Source organism: Neolamprologus multifasciatus, chromosome 17 (genome assembly GCF_963576455.1).
Source record: "Neolamprologus multifasciatus chromosome 17, fNeoMul1.2, whole genome shotgun sequence".
Classification (NCBI taxonomy): Eukaryota; Metazoa; Chordata; class Actinopteri; order Cichliformes; family Cichlidae; genus Neolamprologus; species Neolamprologus multifasciatus.
Genome location: NC_140455.1, coordinates 32,383,760 through 32,405,731, shown reverse-complemented (window position 1 = coordinate 32,405,731; position 21,972 = coordinate 32,383,760). Strand labels below are relative to the sequence as shown.

The 21,972-nt window shown below is 41.1% G+C and overlaps 4 protein-coding genes across 8 annotated transcripts in view; 2 read left to right on the top strand and 2 right to left on the bottom strand.

The window, feature by feature from the left end:
* The first annotated feature begins 113 nt into the window (after positions 1–113).
* Positions 114–3,208, top strand: smkr1 (small lysine rich protein 1). The gene is made up of 2 exons (XM_085138746.1): positions 114–225; positions 439–3,208. Exons 1-2 carry the CDS (start codon positions 118–120, stop codon positions 685–687), a joined length of 357 nt encoding a protein of 118 aa, XP_084994872.1. The 5' UTR covers positions 114–117; the 3' UTR covers positions 688–3,208.
* On the bottom strand, positions 827–3,614 carry stmp1 (short transmembrane mitochondrial protein 1). Its single transcript, XM_085138745.1, has 3 exons — positions 3,457–3,614; positions 2,379–2,432; positions 827–1,359 (listed from the first exon to the last, which is right to left on the bottom strand). The coding sequence occupies exons 1-3, from the start codon at positions 3,469–3,471 to the stop codon at positions 1,288–1,290; spliced, it is 141 nt and encodes a 46-aa protein (XP_084994871.1). The 5' UTR covers positions 3,472–3,614; the 3' UTR covers positions 827–1,287.
* Positions 3,615–3,720: 106 nt separating this feature from the next.
* On the top strand, positions 3,721–20,493 carry LOC146499672 (dynamin-1-like protein). Of its 3 annotated transcripts, none has more exons than XM_085138725.1 (19): positions 3,721–3,948; positions 4,960–5,098; positions 5,584–5,630; positions 5,715–5,786; positions 8,451–8,537; positions 8,926–9,088; positions 9,204–9,324; positions 9,655–9,786; positions 11,331–11,537; positions 11,758–11,878; positions 12,049–12,204; positions 12,285–12,374; positions 12,478–12,570; positions 13,103–13,156; positions 13,462–13,542; positions 14,404–14,535; positions 14,635–14,744; positions 15,817–15,976; positions 16,059–20,493. In XM_085138725.1, exons 1-19 carry the CDS (start codon positions 3,847–3,849, stop codon positions 16,113–16,115), a joined length of 2,124 nt encoding a protein of 707 aa, XP_084994851.1. In that variant the 5' UTR covers positions 3,721–3,846; the 3' UTR covers positions 16,116–20,493. The 3 variants fall into 3 exon arrangements, with proteins under 3 accessions (XP_084994851.1, XP_084994850.1, XP_084994852.1); XM_085138724.1 differs by having other exon boundaries at positions 4,960–5,101; XM_085138726.1 differs by lacking the exon at positions 13,462–13,542 and having other exon boundaries at positions 4,960–5,101.
* tnnt2e (troponin T2e, cardiac) overlaps positions 17,005–21,972 on the bottom strand; it is a 20,585-nt gene continuing 15,617 nt past the window's right edge. For all 3 annotated transcript variants that reach the window (XM_085138739.1, XM_085138740.1, XM_085138741.1), the window contains 3 exons: positions 21,734–21,824; positions 20,669–20,706; positions 17,005–17,191 (listed from right to left, as the gene is read on the bottom strand). In XM_085138739.1, coding sequence (XP_084994865.1) covers positions 17,152–17,191; positions 20,669–20,706; positions 21,734–21,824 — 169 coding nt within the window. In that variant the 3' untranslated portion in view covers positions 17,005–17,151. The remainder of the gene's footprint in view (positions 17,192–20,668; positions 20,707–21,733; positions 21,825–21,972) is intronic.

Sequence of the window (21,972 nt, the reverse complement as noted above, 5' to 3'; positions counted from 1 at the left end):
TTGTTGGCTGTTTTCCTTCCTTACTTAATGTAAGCGGTGTGTGGTGTTTGATGCCCAGCTGTGTCTCAGATACAGCAAAAGAATTTAAGCTCAGGAGGAAGGCCAACCCCTTCATACATGAGCAAGTCCGGTCTGTTTCTACGACAACAGGATGTAAACAAATGGGGTATCACTGTCACCGCTGAAGCCATTCGAGTGCCACTTACAGTGCCAAGGCGAGAGCTGGTATGAAATTATTGTATTTTGTTATCATTTTTGGCACTTTGTCCTAAAAACTTTCAATCTTTTTTGGCAGAGAAAAACCTGATTTCTTGTTTTACAGATGAAAATCTGATGACTTACTGAAGCAAGATTGACATTCACTATGGTAAAGTAAAAAATAATGAAGACATTTATATATTTATAGACGAGTGATTAAACCACGTATTTTCTCCAAAGCCCACCAGGAAATCAAGATCCCACAGTTCTAAGTCAGCCAAGAAGACTATGGGCCCAAAGACACCTAAAAAGAGGTCCTCATGTAGTGCCAAAGTCACCACAACCGAGGTGGACATCCTCAGCCCAGCAGCCATGGAGAATATCTACTACATTGCTCACAATGCAGCAGACTGCCTGGAGTTCAGAGGATTTGGATGGCCAAATTCAAAGAAGAAAAAGAAGGGGACAAAACAAAAGAAGAAAAACTGAATCATAAATTTTGCCAAACAGAATTTTAACTGCCTTCCAATGGTGACACCTACTGGATGGATTTGAGATGACAGTTGAGGTGTTTGAGGCACTAAATAATTAATTCTAGTAAAACTTACTGCATGAGACTTTACAGGACTTCATTATATTCAACTTTATTGTATGGTTCAGAATGGTGTTTGTACAACAACAATAAAAACTTTGGCAGTTATTGTGAGGTGTGTGAAGGAAAATCTTCTTTATTAACTTTATAACTCTAAAATCTTCTGTGGACATATTGAATAGCTTGAGTGCATAACAAAAATGGTCAACCAGCAGTACCATGAAACTGGAATTAAAATGATCCCATTAGTTTTTTTGTAATATTCTTTAAATCCAGTCTTTGCACTATTTACCTTAGAAAATAGTTTACAAAGAGTATGCCTATAAAACTAAGGGAAGAAACAAACACTGTTCCAGGCACGGCTTATATTTTCATATACATGTAACATGGTCAACTCTTTATCAAGTGTACAACCATGACATCAAAATAAGCCTTTAAAATAAATAGTTTCTCTGCAGAGGATGTCCATTCTTGCTTGCAACATGGTCCCACTTTGCTCACTCTGGGGGCTTCTTCTTGGCTTCCACATCTTTCTTAAAAGCTTCAATCTTCTTGGCTATGTTGGGCACCTAGAGGGGAAAGATACAAGTTACAACTAATAAAGTCTGAGAAATGTATAGGTTGTGGTTTGTTAGAGGCACCAAACTAAAACTAATGTGTAAATTAACTGATCTAAAGTACATTTTTCATTAAAAAAACAAAACAAAACAAAAAACCATACAACATTCAGATTTTTGCTGTAAGCTTCAAACTTAAATATCTATTGGAGCCATCTTACAAAGGTGGGAGATAATAGATACAGCCAGGACTGCAGAAAGTGGCACTGAACATGCAGTTGCAAGAAAATATCTGAACCCTTTTGAACAACAAAGATTACTCAGAAAATGTGTTCCGATCATCTCAAGTCATAACTTTCACAGCGCTTTGGGCATTTTGATCAATTAAGGTCGTTTAAAATGTACTATAGAAATCGAACTTGACAGATTCCAGATGTAAATAAAGACATTCAAAGTCTGGTTACAGACAATTAAATACATACTATTTAAAACAAGGAATGGTAATGATTGAAATCTCTGAAATATTGCACAACTTGTCAGAAGGAAAAAGAAGGCACTGTACACCAACACACTGAAGGGAACAACATGGTTTAAAGCTGCTTTTAGGGAACAATAAATTTAAAATTGTATCAAGAAAATAAGTGTAGAGACAATAACCCAAATCCAACAAGTAAACTAACCCACTAGAGTCCAGATCTTAATCCAACTGAGATGTTCTGGTTGTTCAAAAAAGACATTCAAGAAACACAGAGAATGCAAAAACTTGAAATGTACACATATACTGTGTTTGTGTTTTAATAGCTCAGTCAGGATGTGTTTCTATACATAGATAAAGGCCATTGGTTGGCAACGACCTTACAAAACTGCAATTGCACACATCAGTCACTGAAGGAATAAAAGGCTCCAACCAGCATCTATCCAGACCAGATACATTTTGGTTTGGGGTTCGGGGTTAGTGGAGCCCATGGGTTAAAGTGACATCTTCACTAAATTATTGAAAAAATGGTTTGCAAGTCACAAAACACACTTACTTCATAGTTCTGAGCGAGATACATCCCCACAACATTTCCCAAGGTGAAGCCAGCCTGGAAGAAAAACAAAGTTCATTAAAACCCTTTAAACTAGTGTGAAAAAAACAATTTCACAGGATTCCACAACGTTCTGTGAAAAACTAAGCACACACCATTCAATAGCCCGTAGAACCGAGCAATAACTTGAAGAACTTGTTTTCTGTATGACTTTATCAGTCTGTCACATCGTTGTAGAGGAATTTTAGCCCACTCCTCGTCACAGCGTTGCTTCACTTTGAGGTTTGCTGACAATCGTTTGTTCACAGCTCTCTTAAGGTACCATCACCGCATTTTAATCAGGCTAGACTTTAACTGGGCCATTTCATCACATTGAGTAATTCTGTTGTAGATTCGCTACTGTAATCGGGATCATTGCCTTGTTAAATAACACAATTTTGGCCGAAGATGAGATGTCGGAAAGATGGCCTCACCCTTCACTATAGACTACTTTAGAGAGGAGTTCACGGACTCAATGACTTCACGCTTCCAGGTACTGTGGCTGCAAAACAAGCCCAGATCATCAACCCTCCCCTGAGTAATTTCAGTTTCTCTAAGCACTGCACAGTGCACGGTCTGACCTTGGGTGATTTTGCTGGATGATTGTGGCATTGTGAATGCTCCAGACCAGAAATCTGCCAAACTTCAGCTTCAGGTGTTTACACTTCTTGATGATAAATTAATAAAGTGGATTTGATTAGCAGCAACTGACTGGTACTTGCACTGACAACTACCATGGAAGCAGTGAAGATTTTTCAGGACTCTGTGTGTTTGTGTATATAAGTAAGTTTATGTTATGATTATTTAGCCAACAACGATATATATATATATATTTTTTTTTTTATTTATTTATTTATTTATTTATTTTAACCTTTGTGGTGGCTGACAGTGACTTTTATTCCTAATCATGCAACTCAGTTTCAATTTCAATCCAAACTAGCAGCACTAGCTGCACGGTTAGCATAATGCTAACATTTTTAACTCGGCTAGCTTCGCAACAGACGTCAACTTTTAAGGAAAATAATACAAATATAAAACTTACCAGGAACTGTAGCATGATGAAATACTGAAGACACTAGAGGTAATCAAACTAACTCAATGGTACAAAAGCATGCAGGCAGGTCAAAGTTAGAAGGAGGGAAGTAGCCGAGTTTCTTGGCGAATGAAGCTAGCTTTTCATCAACAAAACGTCTACGCATGCGCAAGATAACTAATTGTGTCGTCATTTTCAGCGTCTATATGATGTAGTCTTTTCCTTATCCTGAGCCATACGTTTTCCACCATTGGAGAACTACAACTCCCAGCACCCCACAAAATCTCTCAGCCGTCTGGTGGGTGTTGTTGCAATGGTGGTGTCGGAGGGACATTGAATGACTTTGGCTCCATCACGGAAGAAATACGGGTTTATTAGGTTAATTCAGCATTCACGAGCATGGAGGCTCTTATACCCGTCATAAACAAGCTCCAGGATGTGTTCAACACAGTAGGGGCGGATATTATCCAGCTGCCGCAGATTGCAGTAGTGGGGACTCAGGTAAAAGGCTGACTGGGTGCATTTTGCTCAGCAGGCTGTCATGCTAGCCAGATAACCTTGTTTTAATGATATACATGTATGTAGGAGGACTAAGAGAGTAGCATTTACTGCACCGTGATACCGATTCGCATATCAAAATGACGCAAAGGCCGTGTCTGGGAGTTCTGCTAAATTGTCACTTCTTCTTTTTCACAGCTAATAAACAGATACGCAGAGTCTGACCTGACGAGAGCAATTAAGTCTATTTTGATCACCATTAATTATCTCCACATCTTCATCTAGCTTCTGTAGACCAAAACTAGGACATAGCCCGAGGAAGAGGTAGAATTAGCTTAGCGGAGCTCCAAGATCATAAGATCAGCCTTATGCTGTTGTGTTAAATCAGAAAGAAGATGCCACAGTTGTGATTGTTTACTGAAACTAATCTGACAAGGAAGTTAGCTTTGAGCTTTGGTAGTTTGCTAAAAAATATTTTAAACCCCTGGTTCCATATGTTTTTGAAATTCGTAAATCTTACCCATCACAAATAACTAAAAAAAGACACCTAAGCTATCAAAGAATGAACTAAAAGTAAACATTCTTACCGATTATAAGCTGCTACTGCATACAAGCTTTTGCTAAAAGAGGAAGTTCCAAATAACAAGGTTGTATGTACAGGTAGACTGGGTGAACCAAATTTCCTGGTTAAATGCTCCATTTCCAGCTGCCTCACTGACCTGATATTCAAATCTTTTGTTTGCAAGGTGCAGCCAGTCATAAGATTAAAGAGAGGGGAGCTAAAATGGCTCGTTTCAGACAGTAGATGAACTGAAGAGCTACATTAAGGCTAAATGTATAGGCTAAATAAGGATAAATTGTGAATGATGTAAAGCTGTAAAGCTACCAAGAATTTAAAAATGGGGTTGGAAAAGGGCCTAATAGGTCCCCTTTAAACAATAAAACTGAACTATAACAAGCCAATTCTCTGGTGCTTTAACTCATATCTTGTTTTTGATGCACTTCTGCCTGCAGAGTAGTGGAAAGAGCTCTGTGTTGGAGAGCCTGGTGGGCAGGGACTTGCTGCCCCGTGGGACTGGCATTGTAACCAGGAGACCTCTAATCCTCCAGCTAGTCCACGTGGATCCTGGAGATACAAGGAAACATGATGAAGGTGGTATGTACTATGAACTGTAATAACCCTTTTTGGTCTTTAAACTTTTCTTTTTTTAATACAACACACACACACACACACACACACACACACACACACAAGGGGGCACGCAAACACATGCTTGTAATCTTCAGTATCCTGTGTGAAAGATTCCCTGCCCCAGGTTTAAAATCCTGTCTCTATCACTGTCTTTCCAACAACTTGCAGATGTCATGGTGTGAAAAGCACTGTACTTCAAGGAGGTGCATTGTACAGGTGTCTTAATGTTTAGTAACCTACACCACCTTCTTAGCTCTACCCCCTCCTCCTCCTCAAAAGCACTACCTGTAATTCCAGCTGCTTTTATTCACCACACCAGTAAATGTCACCAGGCATCAGTCCTCGCATTAACCGCCATTACGCTCAGGCTCCCGCACAGAGTAGCTTCTTTAATAGCCAGCACCCGTGTCGACCTGCTTTAAGAATGTTTTTATTCTGGTTCACAGGCAGAGACACTGAAGAGTGGGGCAAATTTCTACACACTAAAAATAAGGTATGTGTTATTGTGATGCTAAAAAGAATTCAGTCTGCTGAACCATACTTGTTGTGATATTGTTGTTGATGCTTTTCTTTACAGATCTACACAGATTTTGATGAAATCAGGCAAGAAATTGAGAGTGAAACCGAGCGAATATCTGGGAATAATAAGGTGAGACGAGGGTTGAACATTTTCTAAAGCCCGTGGGGTCATTGAGGATAAAATCATTATCCTCAATGATCCTTATTTTGCTTGTCAGAAACCCAACTTTAAACTGTGGGCCACCTACAGTCAAACTAGGAGTTAGAATAGAACAGAATAGAATAGAATAAACCTTTATTATCCCACAGATGAGAAATTTGGGTGTTACACAGCTCTTATAGTAGGGGGAAATAGTGATCCTATATACATAAGCAACTGAAGTTTGTATATACAGGTAACAATGTATAGAAAAAAATTGTACGGAGATACGTATAAAATGTACTGTACAAGATAACCAAAAGCATGTTAAACTGTGTTATAGAGTCTGACAGCTGCTGGTAAGAATGACCTGTGGTAGCGCTCCTTCCTACACTGTGGGTGTAAAAGTCTACTGTTGAACGAGCTGCTCAGTGCTCGTACGGTCTCATGCAGAGGGCGGGAGGTGTTGTCCATGATGGATGTTAGCTTAGACAACATCCTCTACTCCCCAACCTGCTCGATGGACTTCAGCGGACAGTCCAGGACAGAGCTGGCCCTCCTGACCAGTTTGTTGAGTTTCCCCCTGTCCCTCTCTGCCATTCCACCACTCCAGCAGACCACAGGATAAAAGATTGCAGACGCCACCACAGTGTCGTAAAACATCCTTAGGAGTGTCCTGTTCACCCCAAAGGATCTCAGCCGCCATAGCAGGTGGAGATGACTTAGACCCTTATTGTATTGTCTAAGTCGTCATTTGTGTTCGTGGACGTGTCCAGTTTGTTATTGAGGTGAACTCCCAGGTATTTGTACTCCTCCACCGTTTCAATGTCCAAACCCTGGATGTTCACTGGTGGCTTCTTGCTGAAGTCAATCACCAGCTCCTTTGTCTTGCTGGCGTTGATGCGAAGATAGTTAGTAGGGGTGCAACAATACTAGTATCGATATTGAACCGTTCGATACAGTGCTTTCGGTTCGGTACGCATATGTATCGAGCAATACAAAATTTTTAATTTATTTTATCAACTTTCCTTCTGACGATGCTGTCTCTGTTGAGCGCTCAGTGGATCTGCGCTTGACAGTGCAGCCTAGGCGGAGTAGTCGAACGCAGATTCACTGAGCGCAGGGCAGTGTTGCCAACTTAGCGACTTTGTCGCTATATTTAGCGAGTTTTCAGACTCCCTAGCGACTTTTTTTCCAAGAAAAGTCGCTAAAAAAAAGACGTGAAAGCGCATATCGCTTTTACTCTCAACAAGCAGCGGGTGCTGTAACGCAGTCAGTTCTTCTTTTACTCTTATGCTGTGTGGTGGATCAGGTTTAAAACTACTTATAAACACACACACACAAAGTAACTCCACCAGAGTGCCTATTTCGGGTCACTTTTGCCGGTCCAAGCCCGGATTAAGGAGCAGGGTTGGAATTGTGACATTACAAAAAACAATAATTGCTAAAAGAAATTTAATTTGTAGTTCTAAATAAATTCTAAATGCATTTAGGACGTTTTTTGCTCACTTTATGTCTCGTCCACGATGTTATTTCTCTCTCCAGCAGCGTAGGTTACAATTACATTAGCATGACCAATTATGCAAATTAGGTGATGACGTCATTTAGCGACTTCTCGCGACTTTTAGGACAACCAATAGCGATTTTCCTTACTGAGGAGTTGGCAACACTGGCGCAGGGCAAGCTAGCGAGAGAGAAGTTAAGCTCTCCTTGCAACATGGCAAATTGAACCTCCCCCACCCTAATTCAGATGTGGCGTTTGGAACTATTTTGGTTTTCATGTGAGGTATGACCCTGAAGGTAAGCCCGTCATGGACAAAAGTAAAACAGCAATGCTCAATTACATTGGTGGGAACTAGTGCGTTAGCGCAGTTAGCTCATTAACCTGTTGGCCGTCCAGCCCTACGCACGGGGCGATCCGCGGTAGCTCGTTAACGGAGATTTGCCGTGTTGTGGCGTTAACGTCATTTCAACGAGATTAACGCTGACAGCACTAGTGGGAACACAACAAATATGACTGCACATTTACTCCGACATCATCTTAGTGCGAAGACAAGTGGAAGCAGACAAAAACAACAAGCGGGCATTTAGACAGCCGTTAGCACATGATTCTCCTTATGGGGACCTGATATGTTTAATATGCTGCTGAGAGTATACCTCAGAAGAAGCATATAGTATAGCTTTTATTTTGGAAAGAGACAGAGTCTCGGTAATAAACTCTCTTTTCCAAAGATGAGTGTTTTCTCGATCAGATTTTTTTTTTTTTACTTTGTTGTTTCAGCAACATTAAATTTAAAAACTGTACTTTTGAGTTGAAATATATATTTATAATTTTAATAAATGACAAATTAAAAAGGCATGAACATTTTTTTGTATCGAAAAAATATCGAACCGTGACACCAAAGTATCGAACCGAACCGTGAATTTTGTGTATCGTTGCACCTGTAATAGTTAGCAGGCTGTACATACAGTAATAAAAACAGAGAATTAAAATAATCCAGCTGCAGCACAACTTTTAAACTAAATGCTTTGAAAACGGCAAGTGAAAGTGTGACTCTGGTTTAGGTCAGTGACTCTAGAGGGTCAGTGACCCCCCCCCAGTTCTAAGTTACTAAGCTATTAAATCCACTTTCTTCTTTTCTTGTCCCTCTGCAGGGAATCAGCGATGAACCCATTCATCTGAAGATTTTCTCTCCTCATGTCGTTAACCTCACACTGGTTGATCTGCCAGGAATCACTAAGGTAACATTTGCTCCAGCTCCCAAAGACAAGTCTTTGATCATCGTGTACCCCAAGGGAAATTAATTGTACAACACCCTCTTTTAGAAGTTTTATTCATTAAAGAGCACTAAAATGCCTTAAAAAAAGCTTTACCTTATAAGCCTGGTCAGCGATGTTAATTTCTTCATCTGGTCAATGCTTTTGCATATTTCATATTTGTAGATGGGTGAGAATTAATATTTTTCAACCGTGTGCTATGAAAGCCTCAGGGTATCCAGGCTTTGATTCTAGCCTCATTAGTTGGTCCCCTCTGGTTGGACGTGTTAATTTGACAAAGTCCCTACTTTGTTGTCTGACTCAAAACAACGGGTGCTGTGTCTTTGCTTGTAATTGGAATTGCTCCTTTCAGGTGCCTGTGGGGGATCAGCCTAAGGACATCGAGATTCAGATAAGAGATTTAATCCTGAAGCACATCTCTAACCCCAACTGCATTATCCTGGCTGTCACGGCGGCTAACACAGACATGGCTACCTCGGAGGCCCTCAAGGTGGCCCGGGAAGTCGACCCAGATGGTAAGAAAAACCAAATGGGAGCCATGTTCTAAAACTAGTAAAATAAGGAGTATTTTAAAGGTGTAATCTAGTGGCAGTGGGTTATGGTGCCCTTTGTGAATGACTAATTCATCAGGCAGGAGGACATTGGCTGTGGTGACCAAGCTGGACCTGATGGACGCTGGTACCGACGCTATGGATGTACTGATGGGCAGAGTGATCCCTGTCAAACTCGGCATAATCGGAGTAGTCAACAGGTCTCACAAACATCACACAAACCGTTACTCATAATGAGTATGATTTCATATCAGAGATGAATAGCTCAGTGGAGATGTCGAGAGAGGAGTGCCGCATCAATTTTTAATGCTCCTAGTAAAGGCTAATGTCAGGATCTATTGTTTGTGTTGCTTTATCACTGTCGTGCCATTGAGGGGGAAGATTTAATAAAAACGTTTCAGTCTTCGTGCACATCAATCACCATTAGACTTCTGGGAAAAATACGAGAAAGTACCGTAAAACAGACTTTTTCTCGTAAACGTCTTTTTTTTTTTTTCCTTTTTCTTTTTTTGGTACGTTTGAACTTTTAGGAGCCAGCTGGACATCAACAATAAAAAGTCTGTGGCTGATGCAATTCGTGATGAACACGCTTTCCTGCAGAAGAAGTATCCATCACTTGCCAACAGAAATGGAACCAAGTACCTGGCCAGAACCCTAAACAGGTAAAAGTAACGGCACCCTGATGATTTAGACTTTAATGTCTAAATCATCAGACTTGATTTAGACTTGACTTGATTTTTAGATAAGATTATTTAGACTTTAATGTCTAAATCACACTGAGACGATGGTAGAAAGTTGCATTTTCTTTATTGAGCACCATTCAAAAGCTAGTTGGTGAAGTAGAGCCCGGATGATGTATCTGTTGGCTGATATTGGCCTATTGGAGATGATTCTGTTCTCGGGTTTATGCTGTCCTGTATGTGGCCATATGAAAATTAGTTCTAAAAATAAAAACAAGAAGTGTAAATCAGCGGTCCCCAACCCCCGGGCCTCGGACCGGTACCGGTCCGTGAGTCGTTTGGTACCGGGCCGCGAGAGTTGAGGCTCAGGTGTGAAATGTATGTTTTTCAGGGTTTTTATCGGTTTTCAGTGTTATTTTGTAATCGTTTTTATCATTAACTCGGTTTTCCTGGGTCTTTTCACGTGTGTTATGAATAAATCTTCTTTTTTTCGGTACCGTTACTAGTTTTATTTTGTTGTATTTATCCGCGACACCTTAAAGGCCGGTCCGTGAAAATATTGTCGGGCATAAACCGGTCCGTGGCGCAAAAAATGTTGGAGACCGCTGGTGTAAATGATGCTTGGGGTAATTTAGAAGAAGCTTTATTACATAGACGGACAGAAGCAGTGGGCTGCTTGTATATTACACATGTTACTTCACATGAAAGTAGAAAGAAGTAAAGACCAAATTACAAAAGGAAACGCAGAGTAAAACACAAAGGCAGTTAAAGACACTGCAAATTAAAATTGTGTACCTCAAACACAAAAGTTCCAGGGCTTCAGGTGATACTTAAAACACTCAGAAGACTCCCAGGCTCCAGGGGGAGAGTGTTCCACAGCGTCGGACCCAAAATGGCAAACACACAGTTCTTAGTGTTACATAAGATGCCTTGCAGACCTAAAATTAAACTACTAATATGCAGACAGAACCTTGTCACTGGATAATTGTGATGTATTAATGTGTATATCACTTTAATATTGCAGATGGAGATTATTATTTTATTTACCGGTGTATGGAAATGTGATTTTCAGATTTATAGAGGGTGAGAGCCTCCTTGTGTCTCTCCCTCTGAGTATGTCCCTGGATATGAGGCGGCATCAGTAGATTCACTGCTGTACTCTGGAGTTAGACCAGACTTGAATCCTCAATTAATGGCATCAGAACCAGGGTGATGTTTGGTCATAATGTGTGGAGACAAAAAAAATGGTGGTTTGAAGGGCAGCGTTTAAGAGTATATAGTGTTGTTTACTTTGTGTTACTTAGGCTAGATGAGGCTTTTTGTTTGTTAACACCATTAGTTTGCGTTTGTTTGCAGAATGTGATCATTGTCATATATACTAGAAAATGCCCAGTAGTGCTTCCTCTGTGAAGATGCTGTCTGCATAGATATGGAGCAGCCCTGGCATTAATTACAGGCATCAGCGCATGTTGCTATTGTCCGTCCTAGAAAAGGTAACGCTCTGCCCTTTGCTGTTGTAATATCAGGCTACTGATGCATCACATTCGAGACTGTCTCCCTGAGCTGAAGACACGGATCAACGTGCTGGCAGCACAATACCAGTCCCTGCTCAGCAGCTACGGGGAACCCGTGGAGGACCAAAGTGCCACCTTGCTCCAGCTCATCACCAAGTTTGCCACAGAGTACTGCAACACCATCGAGGGCACGGCCAAATACATCGAGACGGCAGAGCTGTGAGTAGTAGTCTCTGTGCCACTCCTCCGACCTGCCACATGGTGACGCTGTTGATCCGGCGCAGGGAGAAATGAGCAAAACAGCTGCATTGGTTTCATCATTTAATATGATCCAAATTGTAAGTTGAGGCACGCACAGCCTCTGCGAGGGAAGAGCTGACAGGAGCGGAGGCCATGGGGTTCACATCACAGCTAATATCCCCCCGCTGCTATTTTTCAGGTGCGGTGGAGCCAGAATTTGTTACATATTCCACGAGACCTTCGGTAGGACGCTGGAGTCTGTGGATCCTCTGGGGGGACTGAGCACCATAGATATCCTAACGGCCATAAGGAACGCCACAGTGAGTCGTCAGCTGTCGCACGACGTCATTAGCATCACTGCAGCTTGTCCTCTCACACCTGCGTTCAGTAGTCTGTTGTAAAACAAGATGAAAACCACTTTCTGTCATACAGCTTATCTGTTCAGCACACGTTGCTGACTTGCACTTCCTCCCCTGCCTCCCCGCATTAGGGCCCTCGACCTTCCCTGTTCGTGCCCGAGGTTTCCTTCGAGCTGCTGGTAAAGAAGCAGGTGAAACGCCTGGAGGAACCCAGTCTGCGCTGCGTGGAGCTGGTCCACGAGGAGATGCAGAGGATCATCCAGCACTGCAGCAACTACAGCACACAGGTAGCTAACGGGCCCGGCGTGCACTCAGCTCGCCTTTGCTCGCGTGCAATCATTAACGTTCGTGCCGCTTCACCCCGCAGGAGCTGCAGAGATTCCCTAAGCTGCACGAAGCCATCGTAGAAGTGGTCACCTCCCTCCTGAGGAAGAGACTGCCCATCACCAACGAGATGGTACCGGCGCCTTCAATTCTCTTTGCACGTGTGCATTTATCTCCTGCGGTCGGGTTTTAGCAGCAAGTACAACCACTGTAAGCTGTTTTTATTCTCGCCGCAGGTTCACAACTTGGTTGCAATCGAGCTGGCCTATATCAACACCAAACACCCGGACTTTGCAGACGCATGTGGGGTCATGAATAACAACATAGAGGTTCGTACTCACGTGGAAAGAATAAACACATCAGATATAGAAAATAAAGTGCATGGAAGCAAAATGAGGGAGGCAGTATTTGGAAATTAAGAAGCAACTGATTACACTGAACCCATGTTGGTGATATTTAATTGCATCTAAAAGTTCAAGTGATATAGAGCAGGACTGGGTGATCCAGCTCTGTTCAAAACTCACTTATTACCCAAATAATTTCATGCACAGGGTTTTGAATACTGGTCACTTGTGTCTTCAATATGACTCTTTGTGAACTTTGGTAAATATGTTTTTCTAATTTAGTCATTTGAGTTTTTCCTTCAAGTCTATTAAATTATTTATATTATGAACAGAATAACTAACAGTGCTACATGATGAAATGTGTTTGAAATGAGCAAAGTGGTTGGTTTAAGACCGAACCCCCCTTTTTTTTTTTTCTCTAATCTTCTTGCCAGTAAATTATTTTCCATATTTTTTTCTTTCTAAGAAGTGTCAAAAACCATCAACTGTTCAGACGTGTGTTTTTGTATGTTTCTAGGAGCAAAGGAGAAACAGGATGAGGGAGATGCCCGCTGCAGTTCCCAGGGATAAGGTAAAAGAAAGCGACTGCTTTCAAACATAACCGGAGCTCATGTGTTGTAACATTTGGTCGCAGGCTGCAGAGTCCCAGCATAAAGGAGACTTGTGCGACGTTAATCACTCGGAGCGCTGCTGAATGATGATCCGTGAAGCAAATGCTTCGGATAGTTTCCATCAAGGAATTTTATCCCACATCTCTTCTCTCCTCTTGCCTCAGCGTACGACAGCCAGCCTCCTTTTCTTCTGTCTTTCCACATTTCTTCTCAGTGCTTTCTTTTTCCTTCCTCTCCCCCATCCCTGCTCTCGTATTCATGCTAGTCTGTTGGCAAAGGCCCGGCCGGCCCAACTGCGGTGTCTGGCGAGCCCCCTGCGTCTGGAGCAGAGATGGACGGTGCCAAGGTGGGCACACATGCAGCCTGCTGGCTCTGTGCCTGGCTGGCTGCGGGGCTGCTGGTGGCGATGGATGGATGGATGATGGGTGGATGATGGGCATGGTCTGCTGGCATGCACTCTGATCTTTGTCTGCTAATGGCGTGCTCTTAATTTGCTTTCCCTCAGCCTGTGTGGACTTGCACTGACAACCATTGTGTTCCCTGAAGTCTGTTAAACCCAAAGTTTGTCTAACAGAAAAAAAAAGATTTCTTTCTCTTTCCCTTTCTAACCTCTTAATACTATATGTGCAGTCTTTTGTTTTTAGATTCCAGACATTTTGAGGTAGAGAATAATCCTACCTCTGCGTACCATCTAATTAATCCTCCTTTCTTTTCCTTTTCTTTTTCTGTAAGCTATGCTAACAGTTCATGTTCCTCAGGGAATAAAGCGTGCTGACTTTGGTGATCCCTTGACTTTTCCTCTTACTTATTTTGTGACGTGCCTGGGTTCCCCCTTCATCTGAATTGTAGCAGTGTTGAAATTGCTTCACTTTTTCCAAGCATCCCCCTTAGGTGTGCTTTGTTTTTAATCTTAATAAGCATGCTAACCTGCTTTGATAGTGTTGCCATTGATGTCTGAAGTTAACATTTATACTTGCAGAGCTGTTGGCATGGCTTTTGTCATGTTTTCTCTCTAACTTGTGCATTAACAGCACAAAGACATAAACTTTCATTTGATTAATCTGGTCTCTTTTTTTTAACATGCCTGTTTTGTGTTAGCAGTGCATACGAGTCCTACTTTAACCATCACTTTCTGCAAATGTCATACTGTAATGATATTAAGGGTTCTAGATAGTGGAAAAGCATTTTTATCATTATTTTTTTCCAGGCCCCACCTGCAGGGGTTCAGGGGGAGCAGGACGGCACAGGAAGCTGGAGGGGCATGCTGAAGAAAGGAGAGGAAGCCCCAGGCTCAGGACCCGGAAGCCCACTTAAAGGAGCGGTCAACCTACTAGATGTGGTAACTAAACACTGGCCTTCCAGCATGGCTCGTATTAAACATGACAGTCTATTGAGGGATTAAAACACTAGCCTTCCCTTTTTTTCTTCCCTTTTGCAGCCTGTTCCTGTCGCCAGGAAGCTGTCGTCACGCGAGCAGCGGGACTGTGAGGTCATCGAGCGCCTCATCAAGTCTTACTTCCTCATTGTCCGCAAGAACATCCAGGACAGGTAGGCCCTCCCACCTGCTCCTCTTTTGTTTATTGCCATCAAATCCTACATAAAGAGACCAAAAACCAACACTAAGACACATCTGGCTAACACAGCGTGTGCAGCTGAAGCCTCATTTCTAGGATTCCCCTCGTTTGCTTGAGCGCCATTGTTGTCCAGAAATCAGAATTTAAAATGCATCAGTGAGCCGCTTTGTTGGATCATTTTCATTAGCAACCAGAGGCACCGTACCTTATTTTCACTAAATCTCTCACATATAATATCTGTGCCTCTTTAAATGCTCAGTAGTGCGCCAAATGAGCAGTAATCTGTTTGTGAATAGTCCAGTAAATGGATTTAAAAAAAGTCTTGTCTGAGTAAAATTTATACATTCACTTCTAGAAAACTAATGAGCCTTTTAAAAAAATGAAATTATACACAGACATTGGTGATGGGAAATTGCGGCTAACCCACTATACTGAGGTGATCCGGTGGTTCTGCTGATTTTGTGCATGCTTTGTCCCTAGGAGGGAAAGGTCGCTACAAATCAGTGCAAAGTCGTTCTGAGTGATCACCGTCATCCAACATTTCTAATCTCTGGGATCAGGCTGTAAACGCACCCCTGTCCACAGGGCATGAGGTGGGGGTCACTGAATGGTTTATGAGGATGAAAATTATGTAAATCATACGCCTTTGCACACACCGCACTTGAGCAGCTGTGAGAATTTTAAGAAAGAAGTGTTTTGCTAATGTTTTTATGTGACGTCTGTATTGGCGACCTGTTTCTACACATTTATTTCAGTGGAAATTTGGAAAGCGCAGCGACCGACACTACAGGACATGTTGTAAACACCGTCCTTTAAATGCCTCCCTTTCCTCTTGGGAGCAGAAAGCGCCCTTTAAAGCTCAGGAATATTAAATCCATCATATTTAGCTCCTGCTTAAACAGCTCAGTCCTCGGACAGGCATGGCCACCTGGCGGTTCAAAGTCGAGCCACCTCCGTCTGGGGAAACGACGCCATCGCCGGGCCATCTTGCCGCCTTGTTCTCAACCATCTGTTCGGTCTGTTTCCTCTTTCTCTCTCTGCGGCAGCGTGCCAAAGGCAGTGATGCACTTCCTGGTCAACCATGTGAAGGACAGCCTCCAGAGCGAGCTCGTCGGCCAGCTGTATAAATCTGGCCTCCTCAACGACCTGCTGACCGAGTCTGAAGACATGGCCCAGCGGCGTAAGGAAGCCGCTGACATGCTACAGGTAACGGGTTCCTACGTTTGAGCAGTGCTCAAGTTTTCCACAGTGTACAGTCGCTTCAATACTTGTTCACATTTGTCCACAGGCGTTGCAGAGGGCCAGTCAGGTGATAGCAGAGATCAGGGAAACGCATCTGTGGTGAAGGAGAGGGGGGGGAAAAAACGCATCCCAGGCTGTTACCTCCTCGTCACACCCAAAGGACCGATGCTCCACACATTCATCATGTCTGAACTTGAAGTTTTAGATTTGCTACCATGAAAATATTCTGATCTCTGCTTCGGTGTACAGAGCTACTTGAAAGGAGCGAAACTCGTGTTGTTCACTAAAAAAAGTGTAGTGTTGTCTGGAGCACATGAAAATGCACTGCCTCTGTTTGCTAACGGTAAAATGTCGCCACCCACGACTCCAGGAGGAACCGAGAGTGCCGCCAAAGGCAGTGCACTTTTCGTTTTCGCCGAAGTTTGGTTAATCAGTATGGAAATGGACTTTTGTGCGATGCTGAAATCAAAGTTTTTGAATCCATTTTTCGGCAGCTCAGCAAAGCATTTAATATTTTGGCTCCAAGTTATATACTCAAAAAAAAAGAAAAGTAATGTATTTAAAATATCCAGCTCCTAATTCGCAGCCTTTTCATTTAAGAGTAGCTGTCACATGTCCGAAACCATCAAACCTCCATCATCTTAATCTTTGCACTATTATAACTGCACTGTACTGTAAAGCAAGTCCATTAACCTGACACTGTATTACCATCAGAGTCTTTATTTATTACTGTGTTATTTAAATGTGTGGATAATTTCCAGAGCACCGTAGCAGGACGTCATTTAATTAAGTTTACATATCGCTGCCTATGTGTGAAGAAAATTCATGGTGCACTGTGGTTCTGTGTGTGGTTCCCAAAAGAAAAAAATGAATAAAAAGCGGTATTTTACTGCCAGTTAATTGGTTTGAATTCATATGTGCAATGAGTGAGGATTAGTGAAAAGACTGCTTCATTTCTGAGATAATTTAACATGAAAACACACAAACGGGCATAAAAGCACAAGTCTGTTTATTGTTTGTAAAGGCTAAGGGCTAAAAGGCACAAAACTGTGATTACTGAAGTGCAGATCGAGAACGAATTCCAACACGGGCACTCGTGGTGAGATGGCTCCTCTGAGGATATATGTCGACGTTTCCATCTATCTCACTCTGCCCTTGGCCTTTCCTCTCCCTTTGGCGCTGTGAAGTCAGACAAAAATATTCAACTGTTCAGCATGTGTGCATAGATGAATATTTTTAAGTTAAACTGCATAGTTTACACCTATTTGAACCTCCGTACGGCATTTTTCCTGCTATGTAAAGCATTAAAATTAAAACAAATAAGCTACTGAAGTTGTAATCATAAATAAATATGAACTGAGCCTCCAATTTACTGATCTTAAATTAAAAAAATAAGCAGTATTTAATAAAGGTGTGAATAGACACTAGGTCAAAAAAAAAAAAAAGACTTGATAACAATAAGCCAGATTTGGAGAAAATAAACAGTGTTTAACTATTTAATGCTTATCTTCACCTGCTTGCAGTTATGATTATTTCATAATGTCTTTTAATAGTACCCAGGGAGTAATTCTGTAGTTTGCTGGCATACATATTTTCAAGAAGCTAGCAAAAAGATAGCTAATAGCTGAAATCATGATCATTTTAACCTTTTAGCTAATGCTGTAAAAACACATTTAAAGTACATGTAGCAACATTAATGTATGGATAAAGTGGAATTGTTAGCTGACAATGCAAACTAGCTGGAAACATAGTCAAGTGAAAATGTTTTCAGAGCAGGGGCGGATCTAGAGAAATTTGGTTAGGGTGGCATGGAAATCAAACGGGGTGGCAAAATCAAAGTCATTTCTTTACACATTCAGGCGTTACATTCTGTAATATGTACTATATATAGTTAAAACGGTGTTTTCCAACCTTTTGCAGCCATGTATTTCACATATTTTGCATCAGACAAATCACACAGCACACCACCGAACAAAAATGTCACAAAAAGCATATTGATAATTTTTCCCCGCGCACCAGGCATAGCGGGATTGGTTTGGTTTGTCCCCGGTATACCTTTTTTGTTTTCTTCTGACCACTACTCATCCTAGGGCCTTTTTCTGAGTGGGAATTTTCTCCAGGACCCAGGCCAGATTGACTACTTTTCTTTTCAAATATTTCTCTATTGCTATTACGCGCTGCGTTGTCTCACAGCATGACTATTATGGATTTTCTTCTTCATTTTCTTCTGTTTTACTGGCAGTTGGCAACTCATTTAATTACAGCAGGTAGTTGTACTGCCCTATAGTGAAGGAGAATGTAATTGTTCTGATCGCTACTCATGCTGGTTGCTTAGAGTACTAATCAGGTGGAACCAGATAATCTTCCACGGCACATCTATGTGCCGAGGCACAGTGGCTGGGAAACAAGGTTAAATTACATCAAATGCAACACATTTACATATGTTACACATTTCATATAAACATTGTAACTTTCTTATTATCTTTAGCCCAAACTATTTACATATTTCAGTTACATAAAGAAATGTGAATTGAATTTTATGTAGTGTATAGCCTTTATAATAAATAACCATGTTGTAAGTATAAAATCCAGAAAGCTACACAACAAGAGGTGGATCAGTTAGAAATACAAGTCTAACTTTTTACATTTCACAATCTTTTTACTATTTATTTTTTAATGAGGTGGGCACCTTATGCACATGCCACCACTGTTAATCCGCCCCTGTTTCACAGGACTTTACCTTTACTGTGTTTACAGTTTTTAGAAGGCAAGTAGCATGACTTATTTATTCATTATTCATTACCATTTATTACTTCATTACTATTTATTACTTGCACAGCTGCTCGTATTGTTCTATATTTCTTCATATATTCTTTATATATTTTCTATATTGTGTATTTTGTTACAGTTATTTTATTTTTAACTTTAATTTTTTATATTTTATTTTATTCTTTCCTAGTTAAATTTACCCTTTATTTTAATTTTCATACTTATTTCCTATCCTAGTCATAGTCTTTTATTTTAGGTCACGAGCAGTTGTCTAAGCATTTCACTGCATATCGTACTGTGTATGACTGTGTATGTGACAAATCAAATTTGAATTTGAATTTAGACAGGTTTCCAGGAGAAAGCTGCTTCTCTTTAAAAAAGAGCATAACAGCACAGCTTAGATTTGCAAAGGTGCATCGGAACAAACCACAAAACCTGTGGAACGATGTCCTTTGGACAAACAGTGAAGAGTTTTGCCCATAACGCATAGCACAGAAAACGAAAAAGCAGCAAATTAGCACAAACACCTCATACCAGCTGTCAGATGTGAGGCCATCGTGTGAGGCAAGCTAAAGTTTGGCCCAAACTGAGTAACAGAACAGGACAGTGATCCCAAACACAGCAGCAAATCTATCACAGAATGGCTGAAAAAGAAAAGAATCATGTCGCAATGGCCCACGCCAAGTTCAGACCTCAACCTGAGTGAAATGCTGTGGCAGGACCTTGAGAGAGCTATGCATAAATGAATGCCTGCAAACCTCCATGAACTGAAGCACACTGTGGGTGGGCAAAAGTTTCTCCAGAACGATGTGAGAGTCTGATAAAGCCAAACAGAAAAAGAAGGACTTCAAGTTGCTGCTACCAAAAGTGTTTCTACAACCAAATGAATTATGGGATGTGCACGGTTTTTCACAGGACTGTAAAAGCTTTTTTCACATGATCGTACACAAGCATAAACATTAAAGTATAGAAACTTGTGCTATATGAAAATAAGAGGGACAGCAAGAAAGAGCTGTGATAGATGAAAGGAAAGGGCAAATGCCAAAGCATCATTCTATTAGACAGGGACAAAGGACACAATTTTATGCTGAACACAGCTGGCAAACGATGACTGTGTCCTCACCTTTGATGTGCAGCCGCTGTCTGTTTTGCACCATTGCCCATAAGATCTGATACAGTCATAAAAATACAGGCTGCTTCGACACACAACTCACACTGTCTGTCCTAATTTTTGACATACTAAAAATCAAAAACTGAGAAATGTAAAAGATGAAAGGGAAAGATGAAAAGTGTTGTAACAGGATTTAAGAGAATATAAACCAGAAAAGATGATAAAAATAAATAAAAGAAACTGAATACAAGCCTAAAAAAGATTGCAATACACAAGAACTACAAGAATTTCTATTAATGAGGTAATCCTTTTCATGTCTGTTTCAAACAAAAACAAGTTTGGCTACGTTTTGATAATTTGTAGCCCAGCTAAGACATCACGCTCCCAATTAATATTATACAGCATTATGTGAATTTTGGAGGCTTTGAGTGTAAGAGATAAGTCACAAGGCCCGAGAAAAAATGTATAAATGACCAAATTCTTTCTGAATAATAGAAATCCAATTTTCCCAGTGGGCCAAATGAGCAACTGAGTTGTGTTGTTGGCTTCACCAATAAACTGAACACAGATGGGCTCAGTGTTAATGTCATGTCTTTATTTTTTTTTAAAAAGGGAGAATTAAATCAATTACCCCTGGATTAGATTTCTCCCGGAGTGTTTAATCGAAAGGAAAAAAAATCACCGTGATACACAACAACATTTTTAAAGAAATTCCAATGATGCCCTTAGTGCAAATATGAGCCACACCTGAAGGGTGGTTCATAGATGTTACTTACCTCTGGCTGTTCTGAACACGAGCCTGGAGCAGAGTGATCTGTAGAGGAAGAAACATGGAGGACATGCTGAGTCCAGGAAAAACAACAGACGCCAGCTGAGCCAGCAAAAGAGAATCTTCTGGTCCTGTGGAGTAACTAGCTAACAGTATATTCTCCTACATAATTTTATGTCCGCATGGCAACCTGTTCTGTGAACGGTCTATATTTTAAACATATTTTAAACAGATTGAAAGCTAATATTCGGATTACTGCTCATGTGTAACTTGGTGAATGTGTAAATCAAATAGTGCTTCCAGACACACAAAAGTAAACAAAGATTTTAGAAAGACTTTATTGCGCCACACTGAATATGAAGCTACTTGCCTCTCCCCTATGTAATAAAACCTCGAATACAGCATCCATGGCAGATACTCAGTTGACAGTTCCAAGTAAAAGATTTGGAAAAACCACAGTTGCCATCTGCTTTAAATACACAACACTGATAAAAATGCTAATGAAAAAGTCCCAACATAATGCAAAAACAAACCTGACATGCACATTGTGTCTTACTAATTTAAAGTGAACCTACTATAAGGGAATTAAAATCTTAGAAACAAAGGAAATAATAAAAAAACAAACCCTGTTTCCTTTGTCTCATGTCTCTGCCTTATTGTAAGTCAGACCTCAAGTACTGTCTCAACTCTGTACTGTCTCTTAAGGTCCAGGATTAAACGGCCACACGCTAGCTTCACCAGCACACACCACTGTTTTCACCTCCTGTTTATAACTTACTCACTCAGCGGTCAGTCAGCTCTGATTCAGCCCTTTGAGACTCCGTTTTTGACCCTTTGACACACAGACCAAACAACCAGAAGGCTCAGACTCGTCTTTAACAGTTACTCACAAATTCAGCTGCTCGGTGATGCAGATCTGGAGCCAGCTGATCATTTAAATAGAATGACCTTGCATTAAGTTTGATTACTGTTAGCTGATATTTTAACAGGCGCAAATAAAAGCTTGTAGATCAAAAACCGGTGTTCACTATGTCATTGCACAGCGCGTAATATCCAGAGGCGAAATACTTACATCATATTTCTGTCTCATCAGTGTCTTGGTGAAGTCAAACTTCTCAGCCTCCAGCATCCACAGCCACTGATAGAGCTCATTGGCCTTCTCCCTTTTAATCAAAACCAGGAGGAGTACAAAAAGTGAAAACCTAAAGGCCAAAAGGCTCAAACTGTAGATGGGAGCTTATGCACCACCAAATCACCTGCAGCAGACTTGAAATGTGGATTTAGGCGTTTGAGCAGAACTGTGAACAGTAG